The sequence below is a fragment of the Nestor notabilis genome, unplaced genomic scaffold (genome assembly GCF_000696875.1).
Source record: "Nestor notabilis isolate BGI_N333 unplaced genomic scaffold, ASM69687v1 scaffold27647, whole genome shotgun sequence".
Lineage (NCBI taxonomy): Eukaryota > Metazoa > Chordata > Aves > Psittaciformes > Psittacidae > Nestor > Nestor notabilis.
In genome coordinates this window covers 18,687-37,085 of record NW_009937307.1, presented here as the reverse complement: position 1 = coordinate 37,085, position 18,399 = coordinate 18,687, and the positions used below count along the sequence as shown (strand labels likewise).

The 18,399-nt window shown below is 37.7% G+C and overlaps 1 protein-coding gene across 1 annotated transcript in view; it reads right to left on the bottom strand.

Annotated features, from left to right (window-relative positions):
* Positions 1-207: 207 nt before the first annotated feature.
* The window catches only part of SEPT2 (septin 2), a 31,604-nt gene continuing 13,412 nt past the window's right edge, over positions 208-18,399 (bottom strand). The window contains exons 7-12 of the mRNA XM_010018778.1: positions 17,550-17,651; positions 16,611-16,756; positions 15,527-15,610; positions 14,491-14,548; positions 7,938-8,031; positions 208-999 (exon numbers count right to left, since the gene is read on the bottom strand). Coding sequence (XP_010017080.1) covers positions 7,963-8,031; positions 14,491-14,548; positions 15,527-15,610; positions 16,611-16,756; positions 17,550-17,651 — 459 coding nt within the window. The 3' untranslated portion in view covers positions 208-999; positions 7,938-7,962. The remainder of the gene's footprint in view (positions 1,000-7,937; positions 8,032-14,490; positions 14,549-15,526; positions 15,611-16,610; positions 16,757-17,549; positions 17,652-18,399) is intronic.

Below are 18,399 nucleotides of genomic sequence, written 5' to 3'. Positions count from 1 at the left end.
CTTCCAGTTAAAACACTTGTGAAGTTGTTCTGAAATGAACTCAAAGCAGTTTTTACGCAAACTCTAGAAAACGCCTTCATTCCCCAGGGGAAATATCACAATCCTTTGGATACGCACTCTGCACAATGCCACTACAGCATTTCATAATTCAGTTGAACCAGCCACAATAAAAAACAACAAAAAACCACCCCAAAATTAAACTTTTTCCACATTCATACAATTTATTACAAAACTTCAATGAAAATTAGTGTTATGGTATATAAAAAAAAATCCAGAACATGCCATCACTCAGCTGACAGATAAAAATGCCTGTGATAGAAATTCTTGCAACCACAACTTGAGACCTGAAGGCCAATCTTCAGAGGCATCCCCAGAAGTTGTTGGCATGTGTAGTGTTTACGGTACATTAAGGCACGATGATTTAGAAAAGTCAGCTTTTTTGCATCACTGGTGAATCATCAGTGGTTTGTACATTTTCTCATACATCACACAAATATAAATCACCGGAGATGAAGCTTCAAAAGTAACCAAAGCACAAAGAAAGTTATGAAAAACTGATAGGATACAGAGTGATTTAAAATGGCAAGTGAAAGTTATGATACTGTGCAAGCACACATGCGTTTACTGTAAACAGGCCACAAAGTCTTTCAGTATTAACCACAAAACTGTTCCCAATAACCTAGCAGATACGTGATTAACTCCTTAAAGCCACCACAATGACTAGTCCAAACACCATACTCTATCAGTTTCTGTATAAAAAGGTATAGGAAGGATAATAAAACCACATAATAAGTATGAAGACACTGTTACCAAAAGAATCAAAAAAGATACACTATAACTTGATTAACATTGAATATATAAAACAAGCCGTTTTACAACATGATCTTCAGACTCGGTTTTAACGCAGGTCTTGATCTGCGGCATCCAGCTTTTGCATTTGAACGTTACCATTCGGTCAAAGAAAAGAGAGCACCCATCCACATAGAGAACTGAATACTGCTGCAAACAGAAGTGGAAAACAAAGAGCATTAGAACGGACAAACTCTCAGCACCATCAGAGTGTTTGGGGCACTCTGAGCGCCTCTGAGCAAGGCAGCATAAACCAGGACCAGGGTATTCCAGTTACTGCATCACAGGGACCTGCATTAGAACTACACTGCCTGAGGCAGATGCAGTTTGGTCCCAAAAATTTATCACAAATGTCTAATAAGAGCATATAAATGAGAAATTATTTTTAGTTACATACTTTCTGAAGCACCCACACCCCCTCCATCTGCAAGAACTGCGTAACAGCTCATCTCACCAGTAATGCATGCAAGACACCAACCACAGCCTGCTATGTGAAGTACTACTTCTGCTGGGGAAAACAAAACCCACTTATCTGAACAGCGCTCAAAGTAAGCAGCAAACTTGATGTCATGCACAAACACTTTTATAACTGCTTAGGTGAAACAACAAAGCAAATAGATTTTTCCAAGCATTCATACAGCAGTATTCATACAGCGAAAAGAAGGCTGCTACAAAGAAAGCACAATTCCAGCTTTCCCTGCTTAAGAAGCTGTGTCAGACTTGGGACTCAGGTGACAATTCAAATTCTCCAGTTGGAAAAATACTCATTTCCAACAGGAAAAATATCTTAAATCTAAATATTCATCTGGATGGAAGAAAGAAATATCCTAGAAAACACTGTTGTGTCAACTCACTTGTAGAATACAGTGCAACACTCATCAAGACTACAGTAGCTGTGTACAGTTGGGATATGGAGCAAGGAAAGCTGATATTGGGGTCCTTTGCTCTTTGCCATTCTCACAGTGGGAATTCTGTTCAATACACAATTACTAACATTTTAAAAAGGCCCTCACTTCCCGTAACAACCAGAACAAGCAAGCCAGCATTCAGGCTTTAAAGCCAGAGTCCATACACTGCTAACTAAATTCAATGTTCAAATTCAAAATTAACCTGTGTGCTACACTGCTACTTTGTGTATGAAAGAGAAAGTACATTTCTACCACTGTCTGCCTAACTCTAATCTGTTACAGAAAACACCTCAAGAGGAAACCACAGCTGATGTTTCAGACTCACAAAAAGACTGCAATTTCCAATAAACACAAAGGTTCAGGTTATATGCACAGCTGTGCACTGATGTTACCACCATTAGCAACATGATATTCACATTTTATATGCTTGTAGAACATACTCGGGCAAAGTTGTGATTGTGCATTTTCACTGTGGATTCATTTCACTGCTCTTTCTTCCTAATCTCGTTATGAGGCAATATTTTATGATACATTAGCTTGATATTGTTCTTCACAAATTTGATTTCCAGTTTTATTACACTGTTACAGGCCTCGATACTCCTTTCACCAATACATAGCATTAATGCCTCCATCTGCAACATGAATTCATACTGTCATTTAAGAAAGATGACACGTTTCTCCAGTATACCATTAAACCAAAACTTTTGAGCAGCTTAACTAGCACTACACACACCTGCACCCTGATGCACATGGTCAGACAGCACAGAATCCTACATCTGTAAAGGTTTTGAACGCCTTGGAAAGGAATGGGTTTGCCTCTCAGCTGCTTCCAGGGCAACTTGACATCTCTCCATGTATGCTTCTGAATTCCCAATGAGAGAAATTTGCTTTATAAGCAGTTACATTTTCTCACTGACCTAAATTTTTCTTCAAATAGCACCCATTTTATGTTGTAGCTTTAAGTGTCCAAACATTAGCAATAATTTTGAGAAATGGCATGTCTCCAAAAGGAAGAAAAGTATTGAATGACACTGATGTCCTGTTGTTCGTTTTGATTCATTCTGTCACTCACACTCCTAGTATTTTGAGTTCCTGATATTTCAGTCATCTTCTGCTGACTTTGGTACTTCAAGTTTGTTCCCTTTCCTTTTGCTAGTCTGTAGCAACACCTTATATTTCTCCATAGCAAAAGTCATCAGCCAAAAACACCCAAGCAAGATTCTTTAAGAGATAGAAAACAGAGAATATTTAGGTACAGGAGGTCTACAAACCTAGTATTTCAGATCTACATATCATATTAATGATACATATTTTTCTTCTGTAGAACACTTTGAAGACCACAATTTTAACAAAGTGCTATTTTTTCCCTATTGGGAGGAGTTGCACAACTCATTTTCTGTCAAAGGCCACAGAAAGAGATGCTGTGGAACTGCCAAGGTGACAATCCAAGCACAATATCATCTTTTATTATGTTTTACTTACAGTCCAGGAACATGACTGCTTCACCGACTGAGAGCAGTATGGACTAACAGGGAGATGCAAGATACTATTTTTACATGAACAAACTCAAATGAAAGCATTATTGCTCTATACATCAAGGATTAAAAGCCATAACACGACTCTCATCTGAAGCCTGCCTAGCTCGCTGCACGCTATACACAAGGGCAGGTGGGCACCAGCTTCAAGGTGGCTGGTTCTTGAGGACCCTGCTAAGATCTTTCTATACAGGTTAACTTTAACAAGTTCAGTACTTCAGTTGTACAGTAGCAGAGGAAAAACGATAACTTCTATCAGAAATCTACTCTCTAAAGGAAAGAAAAACTTGTGCCAGGCCATCAATGCAGGGTTTTCTGAACAGCTCCACAGTTAGAAGAGTTGAAAAGAGCTGGAGAGCAGTGGCACTCTTCTAGTCTAGTTTCTAGCCAGAGAAACATCCACTGGCAGTGCCAGGCAGTTGTTCCAAATACTACAAATTTGCCCAAGCTTCCCATTCTCCAGGCTCTCAATTTCAGCTGCCAAAAGCTACAACACAATCTTTGCTTCCTCAAATGACATTTCTCATCAGATCAATTCAGCATTCAGCAGCATCGTTTTAGAAGGCTGGTTGCTATGACAATGCTTTGTGTTGTTCTGTTAAATGATGTCAATTCATTGGTAGAAAGAACTGGCTGTTTGGTGCCTTTAGTACTGCTCTTATCAAGAATCAGAACAGTGTTGGTGAGCTCAGGGGGCTTTAATGTATTTGTGGAAATCATGAGCTATACTGAAAGAATTTTCAACATCCTACAGATATTTTAAGTGCAAGATGCTTGGGTTGTTTTGTTTTTTTTCTGAATACATTTCCCTAACCATAAATACATTTCCAGCTGGCTATATTTGTTTTTCATAGCCTGGCTTCTGTTACTGATTTGTCCCAGTATGATCTTGAAGAGAAGACAGACAATTCAGACTTGTAAGAATAACAAGACAAAAACAGACTGCAAAGAGATACTCTTTCAGAAGCAGAGAAGGAAAGGGAAGAAACACCCATCAATAAACATTTCATTTGAAAAAATAATTCCAGCTTTTCATAATAATGGCTCATTTGAGATGGACAAGTCCAGAAACTAGTAAATATGCTGCTGGAATTACTGCAGACTAATTTCAAAAGCATTTCATATGAAAGTATCCAAATAAAACTAAATCTGTTTTAGTTTTTGGTAACTCACTCCACCCCTCCATCTCCTTCCTCTCCAATCCTTCATTTGAACTGTCAAAAGTAAGAAGCTATAAGCTCCTACACTCTTGCAGCAGTGTCTTGCATTTTAGAAGCAAAAAGTCTGAAAAATCAAGCTTGCCTTGAAGTCTTTACCATGCCTCACATGGACTTGCAAGATTAGTATATCAAAAGGTAGGGTAAAAAAATTGTTCCTGCTTATTCCAAGAGTATTCTGGTGTGTAGCTGTGCTCTCACCACCTGCTACAAACACATCCACATGCCCTGTTTGTACACAGAATCTATGAAATGTATAGAGGAAAGAGACAAAAATGTAGGTCAACACACCTTGGTTAGGGCTGCTCTCAATCACCACCATCTTGGAGAGTAAGTCTGTACTTACAGGCTTTTGTCAAAACCTGCAGTTGGCCCACTGGTCACTGCTGTTTCCAAAATCATCTTCCTTACCTACCCTTGTCCTAGTCTCCACCACTGCTGCCCTTCATTCCCTTTCAGATTTCTACTTGTCTACAGCAAGAAATCTGTCCATTCTCTTTGGAAGCTTTGAATATATTCCCTACATAGAATCTTCGCCTTTGTCACTCACCTTATGCTTCTCTTACTCTAGCCTTGAAAGTAAAGGAAACTGCTTGAAGTAAATTCTCCCTTTGCTCTTTCCATAAAACCTTTAAAGATGCCCCTATTCAAAAGGCATCAGACAAACCAGACCTTCCAGTCATCCCATCTGTGTAGCACTTTATGATAATATAGACTTTTCACAGTCCTTTTGGCAAGGATTTGAGTTTAGCACTTCTTAATCATTATGCAATGCCAGACTCCCTCCAGAAAACCCCAAAGCATTCAGCAGTCTTCTCTTTGCCCTGAAATATATCTGAAACCAGAAGTGGGTACTTCACATTTTTGGATATTACCACATTTCATTATCGTATTGTTTATTCTCCAGCTCTTATCTATGAAGGCATTTACACCACACTTCTCTTTTCACAAAAGATCTGTGCTTTATAAAGGTACTTTTGAATATTTATCTAAATTAAGAGAAGTGAACGTGTTAATTTTTACATAAATTATCTATAAAGTTACATGGTTTTCTCACCACAAAGATCAGCAAGGGTGCAAAAGAGCAACTGGAGGAGAGACAGTGATTTCAATAGCAGAGCTGATCCTTTAAAGTTCTTGTAAAACTAGAACCTGAGAGATGCTGAAGATAAACTGTGATAGAACAAAAAGATTGATATCAAGTATATTTAAATTTGTTGGCAGTTTACTTCTGGTAACTACTGTTTTAATTACAAGTTTCCTGGTTGCTCTGGACATACCGAGTTCAAAAAAATACAGGAAATAAATTTGATGGGAATGTTGGAGGTTGAAATCGTCATTCCTCCTAAACTGCAAAGTCATTTAACATGCATGAGAGAAACTTCCCTAAGGCTAAGTTCTAAGTAAGGATTCACTTCAGCGTGCTAACAGGATCATACAGCAACACTCTGGTTTAGCAGGACTTCAGCTGCAATTCTGACTGTGCATATTAGCCAACAAATTATGCTAGAAGTCTATCTATCTATCAATAACTGAAGGGTAACAAAAAAAGAAGTTCAAAAGTCTTTCCTACAAGCAATCTGTCAAACAAAATGATTTCCATAGCAGACTGCAAAGAAACAGCAGGACCTCCACATAGGAAGACCTCATTCAAATCATTCTCAAATTTGTTCACACACAGTATTTCAGACCAACCAACTTTCTAAAGATTCAGTTCAAACTAAATCACAACATGATCATGAGGACACTTAGTTAAATCTGCAAAGCTGCTCCTGCTTAACACATGTAGTGGTCCAAGATGTGTTCCAGATTAGCAATGTGAAGTATCCGCAAAATAACATTTCACTTGGACATGGCTGAGCATGCTCAGAGCTCTGTTTACTTATGTAGCCATGGCTGCAAATTCAGCCTGGGACAAACCATGCTCCAATTCATTTTTATAAATGTCATATCCAGTATTGCCAGAAGCTGTGAAACACAGGGAATCTGGTGCCATTTCTGGCTAACCATTAGTGGGAAATACTGCATCCTATTAGCCCTCAAATAGTGATTTCACAGCAAATCCAGTATCTAGGAACTGAAGAAAGAGCTCCAAGTACATCTGCACCATTTACCATCCTGTACTCTGTAAGCAACAACTGTGGACAAGCCTCTTAGATTTAGAGTGGGGGTTTTCCTCACCAAGTAGCAGTTTAAAGAATGCCAGGCGATTAAGATTTGTAAGTTGCACAAAGAACTGAGCTCCTTTGCAAGAAACAGTAATAATGATTTACACTATAAAAGGTTTCCTGCATCAAGCAGCCATTTTCACAGTGGTCAAAGTTTGGCCATGTGCTAACAAACTCACCATAAGAACTTGGGACCTCCAGTTCGGACTAAAATATTTAACAGGCTGCTTAATTACCAGCTCCTGTCTGAGGAAGCGAGAGCTTTATATCAGACACTGCTATTGGATACACTGCATGGTCAGCCACAAAGTTATCCTCAGTATTTAGATTTTCAACTCTGGGAAAATATATCTTAGTATGGAAGTTGGAAGACACAATGTGAAGACTCCTCTATCTGCAAGACTTGGAACTGTGGCAGTAAGAAACCTGAGTCTGAATTACTTTTTTACCCTTAGCTACTTCACTCAAAGATAACAGTGCACATACCAGTAAAACCATCAACTTCTGCTTAAATAGGAATCCAGTGAATAAGTTTATTCCTTAGGAGACTTTTTTCTTTTTTTTAATATAAACAGGAAGACCAAAGGTTCAAATAAAGGCAACAAAAAATCTCCTTATTTTAGGCTTGGAATGTTGGCAGCTGCCACAGGGTCATAAGGGATAATATAATCCATTTTACTCAAGCTTTACATTCCAGCAGACCAGCAATCACAACTGGAGTATTAAACTGAAGTATTAAGCAACAGGACTCCTCATATCCTCCTATTTTTTGTTCTTACATTTAAAAGATATTACACCAGAAGAGCTGCATTCTGAAGAAAGCATGAATATTTGCTACAAGAATTTTTTTCCTCACACACTCTGATCCCACTAACAGATATATAACATGAAGGGAGTCTGTATTCAGCACAGGTAACCAGTCTGTCTAAAATTCTGTTTGGTTCTTTGGGAAAAATGCCATAAATTCAGAGTTTACATACCCTAAAACACCCTCACTTTTTTTGTATATAGTCAAATTAATTTTCTGAACAGATTGTGCTAACAGCCAGATGATCCAAAACTAACGCACCGAAGATTTACATTTACAGATCTTAACAACAGCTGGAAGGGTAACATTTGCATGGATATTTTTTTCTAGTCTATCCAGGCCATCACTCATTTTTTCCTAAGTAGTGTAGACGCAAGTCCAAAGCGCCAAATTAACACTTATCATTGGGAAAATCTTACGAAAGAAGAGTGAAAAAGTCAGAAGAGTAATACCTGATGCATCCAGATGTCAAGCATCTTAATCATCACCAGGCTTCATCCTCATTTGGGCTTGCATCTGTGCAATCATCTCCTGCATGCGGCGCAGCTGTAAGAGGAAAAACACCCACACGTTTAAAACAATTTCATAAGGACTCCAAAATCCAGGAAATTTCTCTTTTTCTTCCATGGTAGAACACAGATTCTATTGGAAACATTCAACTAATTTACATAATTGAATACTTTGGTTTTCCCATCTCCGATTCCTTAGTGCATTACATCTAACTTTCACAAAAGATTTGTAAGGAAACTTAAAATGCAAATGAAGCAATAACATCCAAATCTTTTTAAGCCAGCTATGCTTGCAGACCTGTGAATCAACATTTCATCTACAATGAAGAAAACATGCCCTTTAGGTGTGTACAGAGATACACTGCTGGAGTGAGCTTGATACAAGTGCTCTTTTGTTCCAATACAAGTGCTCAAAGCATGTCATGTATGAATACTCATCTTGTGGCTAACCAGAAAGCTCTGCAAATTTGTTACAACAGTAATAGCCGAACATGCAGAGAGAATTTAGAAACTATTTCAAAAAAGAAATTGAAAGATGTTTACAAAATTTGGAAAGACAGACTAAACATATTAAGCGCCAATATTTTTACATCTAAACAATAGTTTTTCATGGAAATAACTGTTTTCTTAAGGCATTTTTTTTATGACACTTGCAAGTTAATTTCCATCTCCTAAAAGGCCAGTCATTATATAATGCTTCCCCCCCCCGCCAAAACACCCCCCATTAATTTAAATAAATGTTCCTAAGAGTAAGAAACACTAATACAGATATTCAAAATGTATATGCAAATACATCTAATTTGGTTTACAAATGAGTATTTCCTTCCAGATGCAGGTGGGGAAGCTCCAGAGAGACAATTGCAATTGCCCTATCTTACAGGCTGGAAAAGAAAAAGGCTGTGATTTCCGTGCACATTGTATAAAACATGAGTCCATCTCAAACTGGAGATCATGTAATGATCTGAGGCTTGTATGGCAAATTTTCATTATTCTAAGCATAATTGGGTAGATTTCAATATATCCAACTTTTTTTCATTTATTTTTGGGTGGCAGAGGGGAAGTCTTCAACACCAAAAGCACTATGTTACACAATTACACTTTATTTTCATCCAGTCAATGACATTAACTGTTGTGATACTAGTTACTCTGTCAGATTCAATACAAACGTATCTGCAATAAATGCTTGGCTACATGTATGTAGTATCGAGCTGGTTTTTATTAAACAGAAATAAACATCACAGAACAGGGAAAAAATAATTGCAAATGCCAATATCACTTTTTCTCGCCTGGTCTTAGATACAGATTTGGGAAGAAGTAAGAAACTGAAGAGTAACTAAGCAGTAAAAAACTGCAGCATAGCCAGAGGTGACAGAGTTTGCCTAAAACTAGCTGTATTATATACTGGTACTCATCCTCTTGCTGCATTCAGCAGAGGCTAATTGAGGTTCCTGTGACTGCGGTGTGGATGCACTCTGAGAAAAGGAGGTTAACACAGGAAAAACATGAGATACAGCTGAGTCTGTAATGATTTTTATAGACCCATCTAAATCTTTCTGCTAACCACTTAAAACAAAAGGCTTCTGATCAAAAAGATGGCATCATGCTGCAGGAAGGGGGGGGAGGGGAAGGGGAAAGCAGGAATTCTCAGAAATGAGAGTTGCATTGATTCCACAGTCCAAAAAAGGAGAAAAGTTTCAAGGATCAACTTGTAAAAATGTAAGACACCTGGTCTTTTGAACTGCCTGTCTGCAGATTTACCATCAGAATTAAACTAGCTCTTTGGAAGCTCGCCTACTTGAGCTTTCTCAAGAGCACTCCAAGCTGAATCATGAAATATTCCCAAAATAGAAACCATTCAGCAATCACAGGGGAAGATACTGCTGCACATGTACTATGGTGATTGCTTGAATGCAGAATTCTGCTAATAGCCACCATCATATTTTAAGACTTAAATACAGCATTGAGTCTTGCATTTTCTTAACCTTAATTGACAAAAATATGTCCATACCATGAAAGAAATCAGATGTTGCATACAATACAAACATAAGGTAGGACAAAAGCACGAGGAGACCTCCTCCACTCTTAACACTGAGATTGTAGGAAGAGTTTCCATTTTCACGTTGTGTTTTTGAGAGCTACTGATGAAGTGTTAGTCTTACCCATTAGCTAAATAATGGCAAGTTTCTGAAGCTATTTTAGCTAATTCGGTGGAAAAAACTTATAAGCACAAAGCCTGCTAAAGAACCTAAGCACATTGATGTCTCCTATGGCCATTAGTAGTTAAGAAGTCACTGAAGTTCCCTTTTCATAAGGAAAGTTGGCAAAAAAATAAAATCAGGTTCTCAAGCACACTTATATTTCAGTGCATCCTGGGCTGCATCAGCATTTTGTTGTAGTTTTTGCTGAACATTTGATATGCAAACAATCCAAAATGGTTACTTTCTGCTGTAACAGTGGCTTCTCAAGAGCTCTAATCAAACTCAGAACTATCAGTTTCGTAACAGTATTCTTAGGAGACAACCTATGAGTAATGATAGACACCACACACTAAAACCTGGCCACATAACCACAGGGCTAGAGTCAGAGGTAATAACTTAGGGAGAGAGGAAGTGGTTTGCACAGTAGGAATCCTGACAGCTCCAGTGTTACATTAAAATCAAAAACCCCCCAAGACTCAAGCTGTATCGTACTCAAAGTGGTCACCACATCAGTCTCTTCCATAATTCCCCTTCAAGTGGAGGACAGGACATAAGAACCATTCCTACATGTTACAATACAGGCTAAAAACATCACATCTTCACCTTACTAGACCTACTGCATAGACAGGCCTTTGCTCTTTATAAAGGTGAATGTAAAAGATCACACAGAAGACTCAAATTGATGTCATATCAACATCTCTGTTCCCTTCACTGTTGGTGACTGCAAGCATCAAAGGCATAAAATGGCTTTGATCTTGCTCAGCAGCAAACCCTCTCCCTTGCAAGAGCAGCATTAATATATTCTGCAGGAACTTGCATTCATCCCCTAAAGAATGAACACCACAACATGATAGCATAGGGGTGATGCACACGGTGAAAGGAAGCTAGGAAACAATGTTTGGAAATCTGTTAAAACAAGTAATTCCTGTGAATTCCCAGATAACAAAAGTCAGAGGGTAAATTTAACCCTGGTATAAACTCCACCTCGTTTACTTATGTCAGGACCAAAATTTAGTTCATGTAGCTATGGGTAGTGACTACACATAACTATTGTAGCAACATAGAAAGGAAAAACACATTTAAAATGAGAGTTAAGGTTACAGACTTAAAAGTGAACCATACAGCTTCTTAATAGCTTCCAGATACACAGCTCTGCTTTTCTTTTCACCTGTAATACATTTTGCCCAGAATACCAACAAGAATACCATCTCCTGTCTGAACAAGCTGAGTGGCTTTTCTTCTGACGACCCATCAGATATCATAGGAAAATAAATGTTAAAAACCAAACAATATCTACTTCCCACTGACATGCTTCCCCTCCCTGTATCAAGTATGATTATTTCTGCCCATGCTTTTACATAAGAAAGTTCATAACAGAAGAAGCTGCAAGAATAGAGCAAGATGGCAAACTGCAGTGGATTTTCTAGTAAATCAGGATGTTCCCATGATAGTTGCTGTTGGTTAAAAATACTTCCAGTACCAAAGAGTACAACTAATCTAGTCAACTTCAGACATGAACAATACTCCTGACAAATTTACTATATGGGAAAAGGGGCTACCATCTAGATGAATGTTTTTCATAGCACGTATTTACAGTATAAATAGCACAAATCACTATGGCCACAGCCATCACATTGCATGGGCAGCAAGCATTGCTCCTTCGAAGGACAACTCAAAAGGACAAAATAATAACTACCCCCCACCCCCCCAAAAAAAACCAAACCAACCAAAAAAACCCACACCAAAAAAAAGGAAGATTGTTCTTCATTCCAGCCCCTCTAAGGGTTCCCACTGACAATGAATTACTAATTTCTTCTCATGATGTTCTCTCAGGACTAAGACTAGATCACTTTATGGAGGAAGGCTGAAGCATTCTGCCTCCCTGCATTGGGCAGTAACAGCCCACACACACATATTTTCAGAGTAGGAAGAATAGGCCCAACACTACAAACTTTAAGGTTGTGCCCATTTATGCTACAACATCAAAATAATGTGATCTGCAGCATATTTCCAGCAAGGAACATGGATACCTTTATTCTTATTTTCACTTCCCAGCTCAGGAAGACAGGTTATCACTTGCAGATGAGCAGACTGAGCAACAAATCCAAAATGACAGATTAGCAATTCCAAATTGCTGAACTGGGGACCACATCCTTTGGCATAATAAAAGATCATTTAGCAAAAGTGATGTCTTGATAAAGATGATCCTGGCACTAGCCCAAGCATTCATTCCTTCCAAGGTTATATAAACCTCACAAAACTGTAAATAGAACTTCAAGCACCGTTGCTGATGGGAATGCAAAACAGGAGGGGAAATGGATATTTGTTTTCTCTGAAAAGGCCATGGAATGCAAGCCCATTTCCTCTGTGCCTCTTTCTTCCCCAGATTTTTCCCAGTCTGAACCTTGGGGATGATACAGAGATGAAGGGACTTCATACCGGCTTATCTACGGACGAGTCAGCAAAGCCTCTTGATCTCTTTGGGACAACAGAATGAAAAAGTTAAAAATCTATTTGTTTTTTTTTAATTTCTAACCTAATCCTCTGCAACTTCATCAGCAGTAATTCAGAGGTGATTTGTCCCAGAGGAAACTTCCAGAGACTGTCCGCCAAGAAATTCAAGACTGCATCCCTTTAGCCATGTTATATAAAAAATACATTACATACATATATATAAAATACTGTATATACACATTCACACAGAGTGGTCAGAATAGACCAGTATGTAATAATGTGCCTGCCAGGGGAACATTTCCTCCAGTTTCCAGGGGAAATGGTTATAGGAGTTTTTTAAGATGTAAGCCTTAAGACAAACAGTCCTACAAGGATACACAAGTTTTTTCTTAACTACTTGACATATGCAATTTATATTCTTCAAATAACAGGAGAAACAGTTATGACTTAAATTCTCAGTCTACTGCCTGAGTCTTGGAATCATCAAGAAAGAAAAGGAAAAAAAACCACCAAAAAAAGAAACACAAAACATATTTGAAAATGCTCTTGACATTTTCAAAGCATCTGGTATTGCTGGTGCCAGCTGATGGTGTGCTGTGGATTTGCACTCACATCAGTAAATGGGAGGCAGTTAGTCTGTGTACAGAACACTTGTGAAGTTCTCCCCTCCTAAGTGCATGACCAAGAAGTGTGCTCATGTTCCTGAAATAAAGTTATACAGTGATAAAGATGCAGCCCATTTAACCACCAGTAATTCCTATTAGTAACTACTAGTTCTGATGATAATCTGCTGCTTCTGCATTTTGTTTTAGGAAAATTTTTTGCTATTTAAGTCAACATGCCAGGGTTAGCCAGTAGCTAACCAGGGTTGGCTATTTTTAAATATGAATGTTACAAAGGAAAAAGGGAATGCAGAGACTGAATTAACTATATTTCAAAAATTTCCATGTATGGGAGTCAATCTTTCACCTTAGAAAGACACAAAAATGCTTGTAGTTTTTTTATTTCTTACTCCAAATCACTGCATATATACATTGATCTTTTAAATCCTTCCAGCATTTATGGACTTGGATCCAAGCTGAATTGGATAAAAGCATGAACAGAAAATACACTCTTCCAATTGGCAGCACGTCTTAAGTTTTCACAATGCAAGCAGTCATACGCATTGGCAGTGTACTACTTGAATTCAAATACTAGGCTAAAAATTCTCTGAATCTTTAGAACTTTAGCATTATAATGTTCTGTTGAAACGCCCAGTAATAGCTTGAAACCAGCATAAGAAATCAAAGATTGAAAACAACAAATCCATAAGTTGACTGGTACAACAGAAATACTATGAATTTTGCTGCAAGTCAAAATTAAGGTGAAAACCACACACATTAATTATATCGTGGGATTTTTAAGACTCAACAACCTTTTTCTACTCCATAGCCACAAGATACAAGAAATTTACTGGTAACATGCTCATAGTAAGCCATGCACATCTGAAGTGACATTAGAGCATCAGTCTACCCCAACACACTGTTCAAAGCAGCATATGTAGCTGACAAACATAAATTGATTTCAATACTTAAAAACCAGCAACTATCCTTCTGGAAAATTAGCATACAAACTGGAAGTGATAAATACCCTGCCCACAACCAAGAGACCACATGCTACCTACCATCCACAGTATGCAAGCAACTATAAACAAAACACTTTGTATGGGCAACTTGTATGTTCAGATTAGGTCTGTCATTCTTCACAGCTCCAATCTTACACTCTGTAGGCAGTAGTTGACGTAAATACTGAAGTTGGATCGCAGCATGTTACATTAAAGAACAGTTCTAGAAGTTCCCTCTTACCTCAGCCTCTTTCTGCTGGAGGATTCTATCCTTGTCTACCACTTCTTCTTCAACAGGCCTATTGAACAAAAAAGCACATCGATGGTGTAAGTTACAGAAGTAAAAATCTTAAAGAACAGATTCTAGGCTCATATTTCAGCTAGTGTAACAATAACAAAAAAAAAGTCTACATGCTTCTACAGAGGAAATTCAGACATTCTTAAACCTGTGCATCCTTTTAGTAATAACCTGTCTTTATCTCATACTCTTGTTATTCATTCTCCATTTCTAAAAATCGGATTTCTTCACTGCTATGGGGATTTTTTGCCGCTCACTCTAATCAAGAGATTTCCTCCAGTATCTATGGTACAAAAAGCTATCATTAAAAAAAGCTGTGTAGGCTATTTCCTTTCTTCTTTAAGATCAAAATGGTTGGCCACATACTTAAAGAACAAGTAAAGTATTCTGGGGGACAAGAATAAGTCGCTGTCAAAAAAGATGCGGCACAGGTAGATGTGAATTTTTTGTATGAAGTTTCCAAGGACAGAAACCTTACCAAGAAAAAAAAACCAAAACACCCTACCACAAAACCCACACAAGGAAAAAAAATAAATAAATAAGATTCTCTGGTCTAAACTCTTTCCAGTTATATGTGAAGAAGCAAGAGAACAGCTACCACGGCAGTCCTGCAATGACTGAAGAAGCAACGGCAGATAGGCTGGAGCCTATTTAAATGTGCCCACTAGAGTTTATTTTTTCCAACTAGACATCATTAAATAAAAAACCTTGCTTGCAGCCTAATAGTTCTTTGTGCACATTCCAATTAAAAGCATAAAGAAAAGGGAATGGATACAAAACCAAGAATAGCTGGAAGCACGGCACTTCGCTAGGTATTACTTCTCTATGTTTCATACATATTTCAGTAACTCCACTGATTGAAATCTCATGAGATATAACTATTTACAGACAGGATTAGTTAAGAGGAAGAGCAAGCCCAATGTCAGTGGCAAAAGAAGAGGCTGCAGCCAGCAGAGCCCAAAGGCATGCACATACTTACTTGCCAGTTCGTTTTAGTCTCTCCGAACGGAAATTCTCATAGTGCAAGTCTTGGGTCACCTCCTGCAGGTCCTGCATGTGTGTTCTGGAAGATGCAAAGGACTACTGAACACTTTGTCCTTCTTGCCAAAAGGAAAAAAACACCCTTTTATCTTCTATTTTTGTTTTATATAATGGCTATAACTCCTGGGAAAATGATCCTTACAGACCAAGCCTGCCATAAAGCTAGCCAGGATTCTGCTTTCATGTTACTGGTCTTTAAATCATACTTAAGTGCCTCCCACCAGTATTCTTTAAAGACTCAAAGTATGTTCTCCTCCTCTTGCTCACTGACAACTTTGTAAGAGTTATTTATACCCGTCTCTGCAGCGTTAAAAACCTTAGGGAAAGTTATTCAGGAAGATTCTTTAATTCCTAAAGTATTTCTTGATTTTTAAGTGTTCTTAAGCATATTCTGTAACTGAGAACTAGGTGGAGCTCCTCGACTCACGTTACGGTTGACATTGTCTAACAATATCCAATCGTCAAATAAGGAAAAAAATGCTTGCTACCAACGACCAGCAGAGGGCAATCCCTGCCCAAGAGAAACTGAATTCAATTTCCAACAATACCGAGATGTCATTAAAACAAACAAAAAAATCATATATAACCATCTACAAAGGCAGAATATCCGTATCAGCTAAAATCATAAAGGGGCAGGGTATCACATTTAATAGATTTCCTATATTGCCAAGAAAATTGAGCTTTGTCTTTAGAATATTCTACACAGTTTAATCAATCACTTTGAGTAGTATTATAAAAGCCTCTCTGCCCCACCCAGTGCATTGCAAGAAAACATTAATTTATACATAAACCCATCAAATCAGTTCATATAAGGTACAAAAACTGTCACATATATCTGGCAATGTAAAATGTAGAAAATTATTTTCTGAAGCCTGAGAATTACAGCAGCAAAACAAACTGCAGAGGACTCTATAGAGTCACCAGAGCTCGTTTGGAATTAAGGAGTTCATGTTTTTATACCTCTCTAGTCATTGTAGTAGTTACATCACCACAGGAGATGGGATAATTTTATCATTACTCACACCAGCATTGTGCGCAGTTTAAGGAAATCATTGTGCTCTGGATTTTCAACTTCAACAACTCCCCAGGGATACAGACGGCCTCTGATTTTCTTCCCTTTCACCTCAATAAGTTGATTGGACCCAATAACAGCAAACGGAATGCTAGCCTAGTTGAGACAGAGCAAAACAAGTTATTGTTTTGATTTTTGACTGGTTATTTTGTTTCGTGTTTTGTTTTCTTTTAAAGAAAGCACAAAGGCTTTTAAGTAACCGACAGGAGAAGGGGAAAGAAATGCTGACAAATGCCCTCTGCTAAAATCCTTCCACATCCCACAGATCCTATTCTAGGCAATGCAACCTCTCATTATTAACACCTGTAGTTTTGTTAGGATCAGTTTGTCTTAACAGAGGCATAAAAGGAAATGACACTTTGCTTTAGGAACACTTGACTGTTGTTGAAGTACAGTTTGGGCAAAATGTGTCATCTGACATAACATCATGCATGGAAAAGAGCCAACAGAAACATACTTCAGATACAGATTAAAGTGAGAATTTCTGATACATTCTTCAAGCACCTTTGCCAGTACAAAGCGCAAAGAGGAAATTACTTCAGTAAAACCTTTACTATCTACTCTAACAAGAGGAAAGTTGTTAATTAGTATAATAACCATAACACACAGACATTTGCTTGCGTGTTAAAAGGTTTGAGTCAGAAAACAGACTGCAAACCACAGTTCTTGGTGAAGAGTTCCTTACATTTAAAAGAGAAAAGAAAAATCTCAACACTCTACATTTGGAATTCTGAAGAAGCAGAGACTGGAATAAAAAGGATTATAATTCAGAGTCAACATCCAAAGAAAACTTGAATTTTCAACACGTTATAAAGGAATAGAGTACCTTTAAGCACTGTAGGCTTGAAGAACAACTACAGCAAAATAACAAATTAGAAGCAAAACTTGCCTTTAGAACTCTGGTTTGTTCTTTAAACTCCTCATCTTCATCAGAATCTGCATCAGGGAGCTGATAAATCCTAATGCCATGCTCAGAAATCTCATCCAGAACCTGAAGTTTACAAAAAAGGAAGAATAATAAATTCTTCTTTCATCGCAGAGGTATTAAGTTAAAAATACATACATTCGATTTACTAGTTTGCCACATTTAGAAAACTCAGGATGTTTTTTTGCTTCAAGTGGAATGCTTAAAAATAATCATGAGCAGAAATTCAGTTTTAGAAAACACAGCAAGTAAATCATAAAAAAAGAGATTTACATGGAGCATAATACAGAAGCAGACAAAACCAATGGGAAGTCAATATGAAAAAAAAAATAGTAAAAACAATTGATTTGGAGAAGGTGTCAATTGTTACAGCATCAAAACCAATGCAGCCCGTGCCAAAGCATATTTTTGTGTATTTGTTAGGCACAAAAATTTAAAAGACTGTGCCCCTTGAATCAAAAACCACAAAAGATTATTATCCACTTAAACCCAAGAAAGTTATTCAAAACCCACTTAGAGAAAACCATCCAAACCCAGTGTTCTTTATTACCACTAATGTCTGAGATTAACAAAAACATACACTTTTCTGTATTCCTGTATACATTCTTTTCCTAATGAAATCACTGCGGGGGTAAGCAGCTAGCATAATTCCAGGCTTTCGGCAGTTTCAAAAGGTGGTACAAGTCAATCCTTTCTTCAAAACTGAAGAGAATGCTTCTGCTGCCATACTATTCAAAATATTTAAGTCAGAAATCCCATCAAATGTACTAACAAGATTTTCTTTCTTTACAGAAAGTGTGGTAGTATTAGGAGA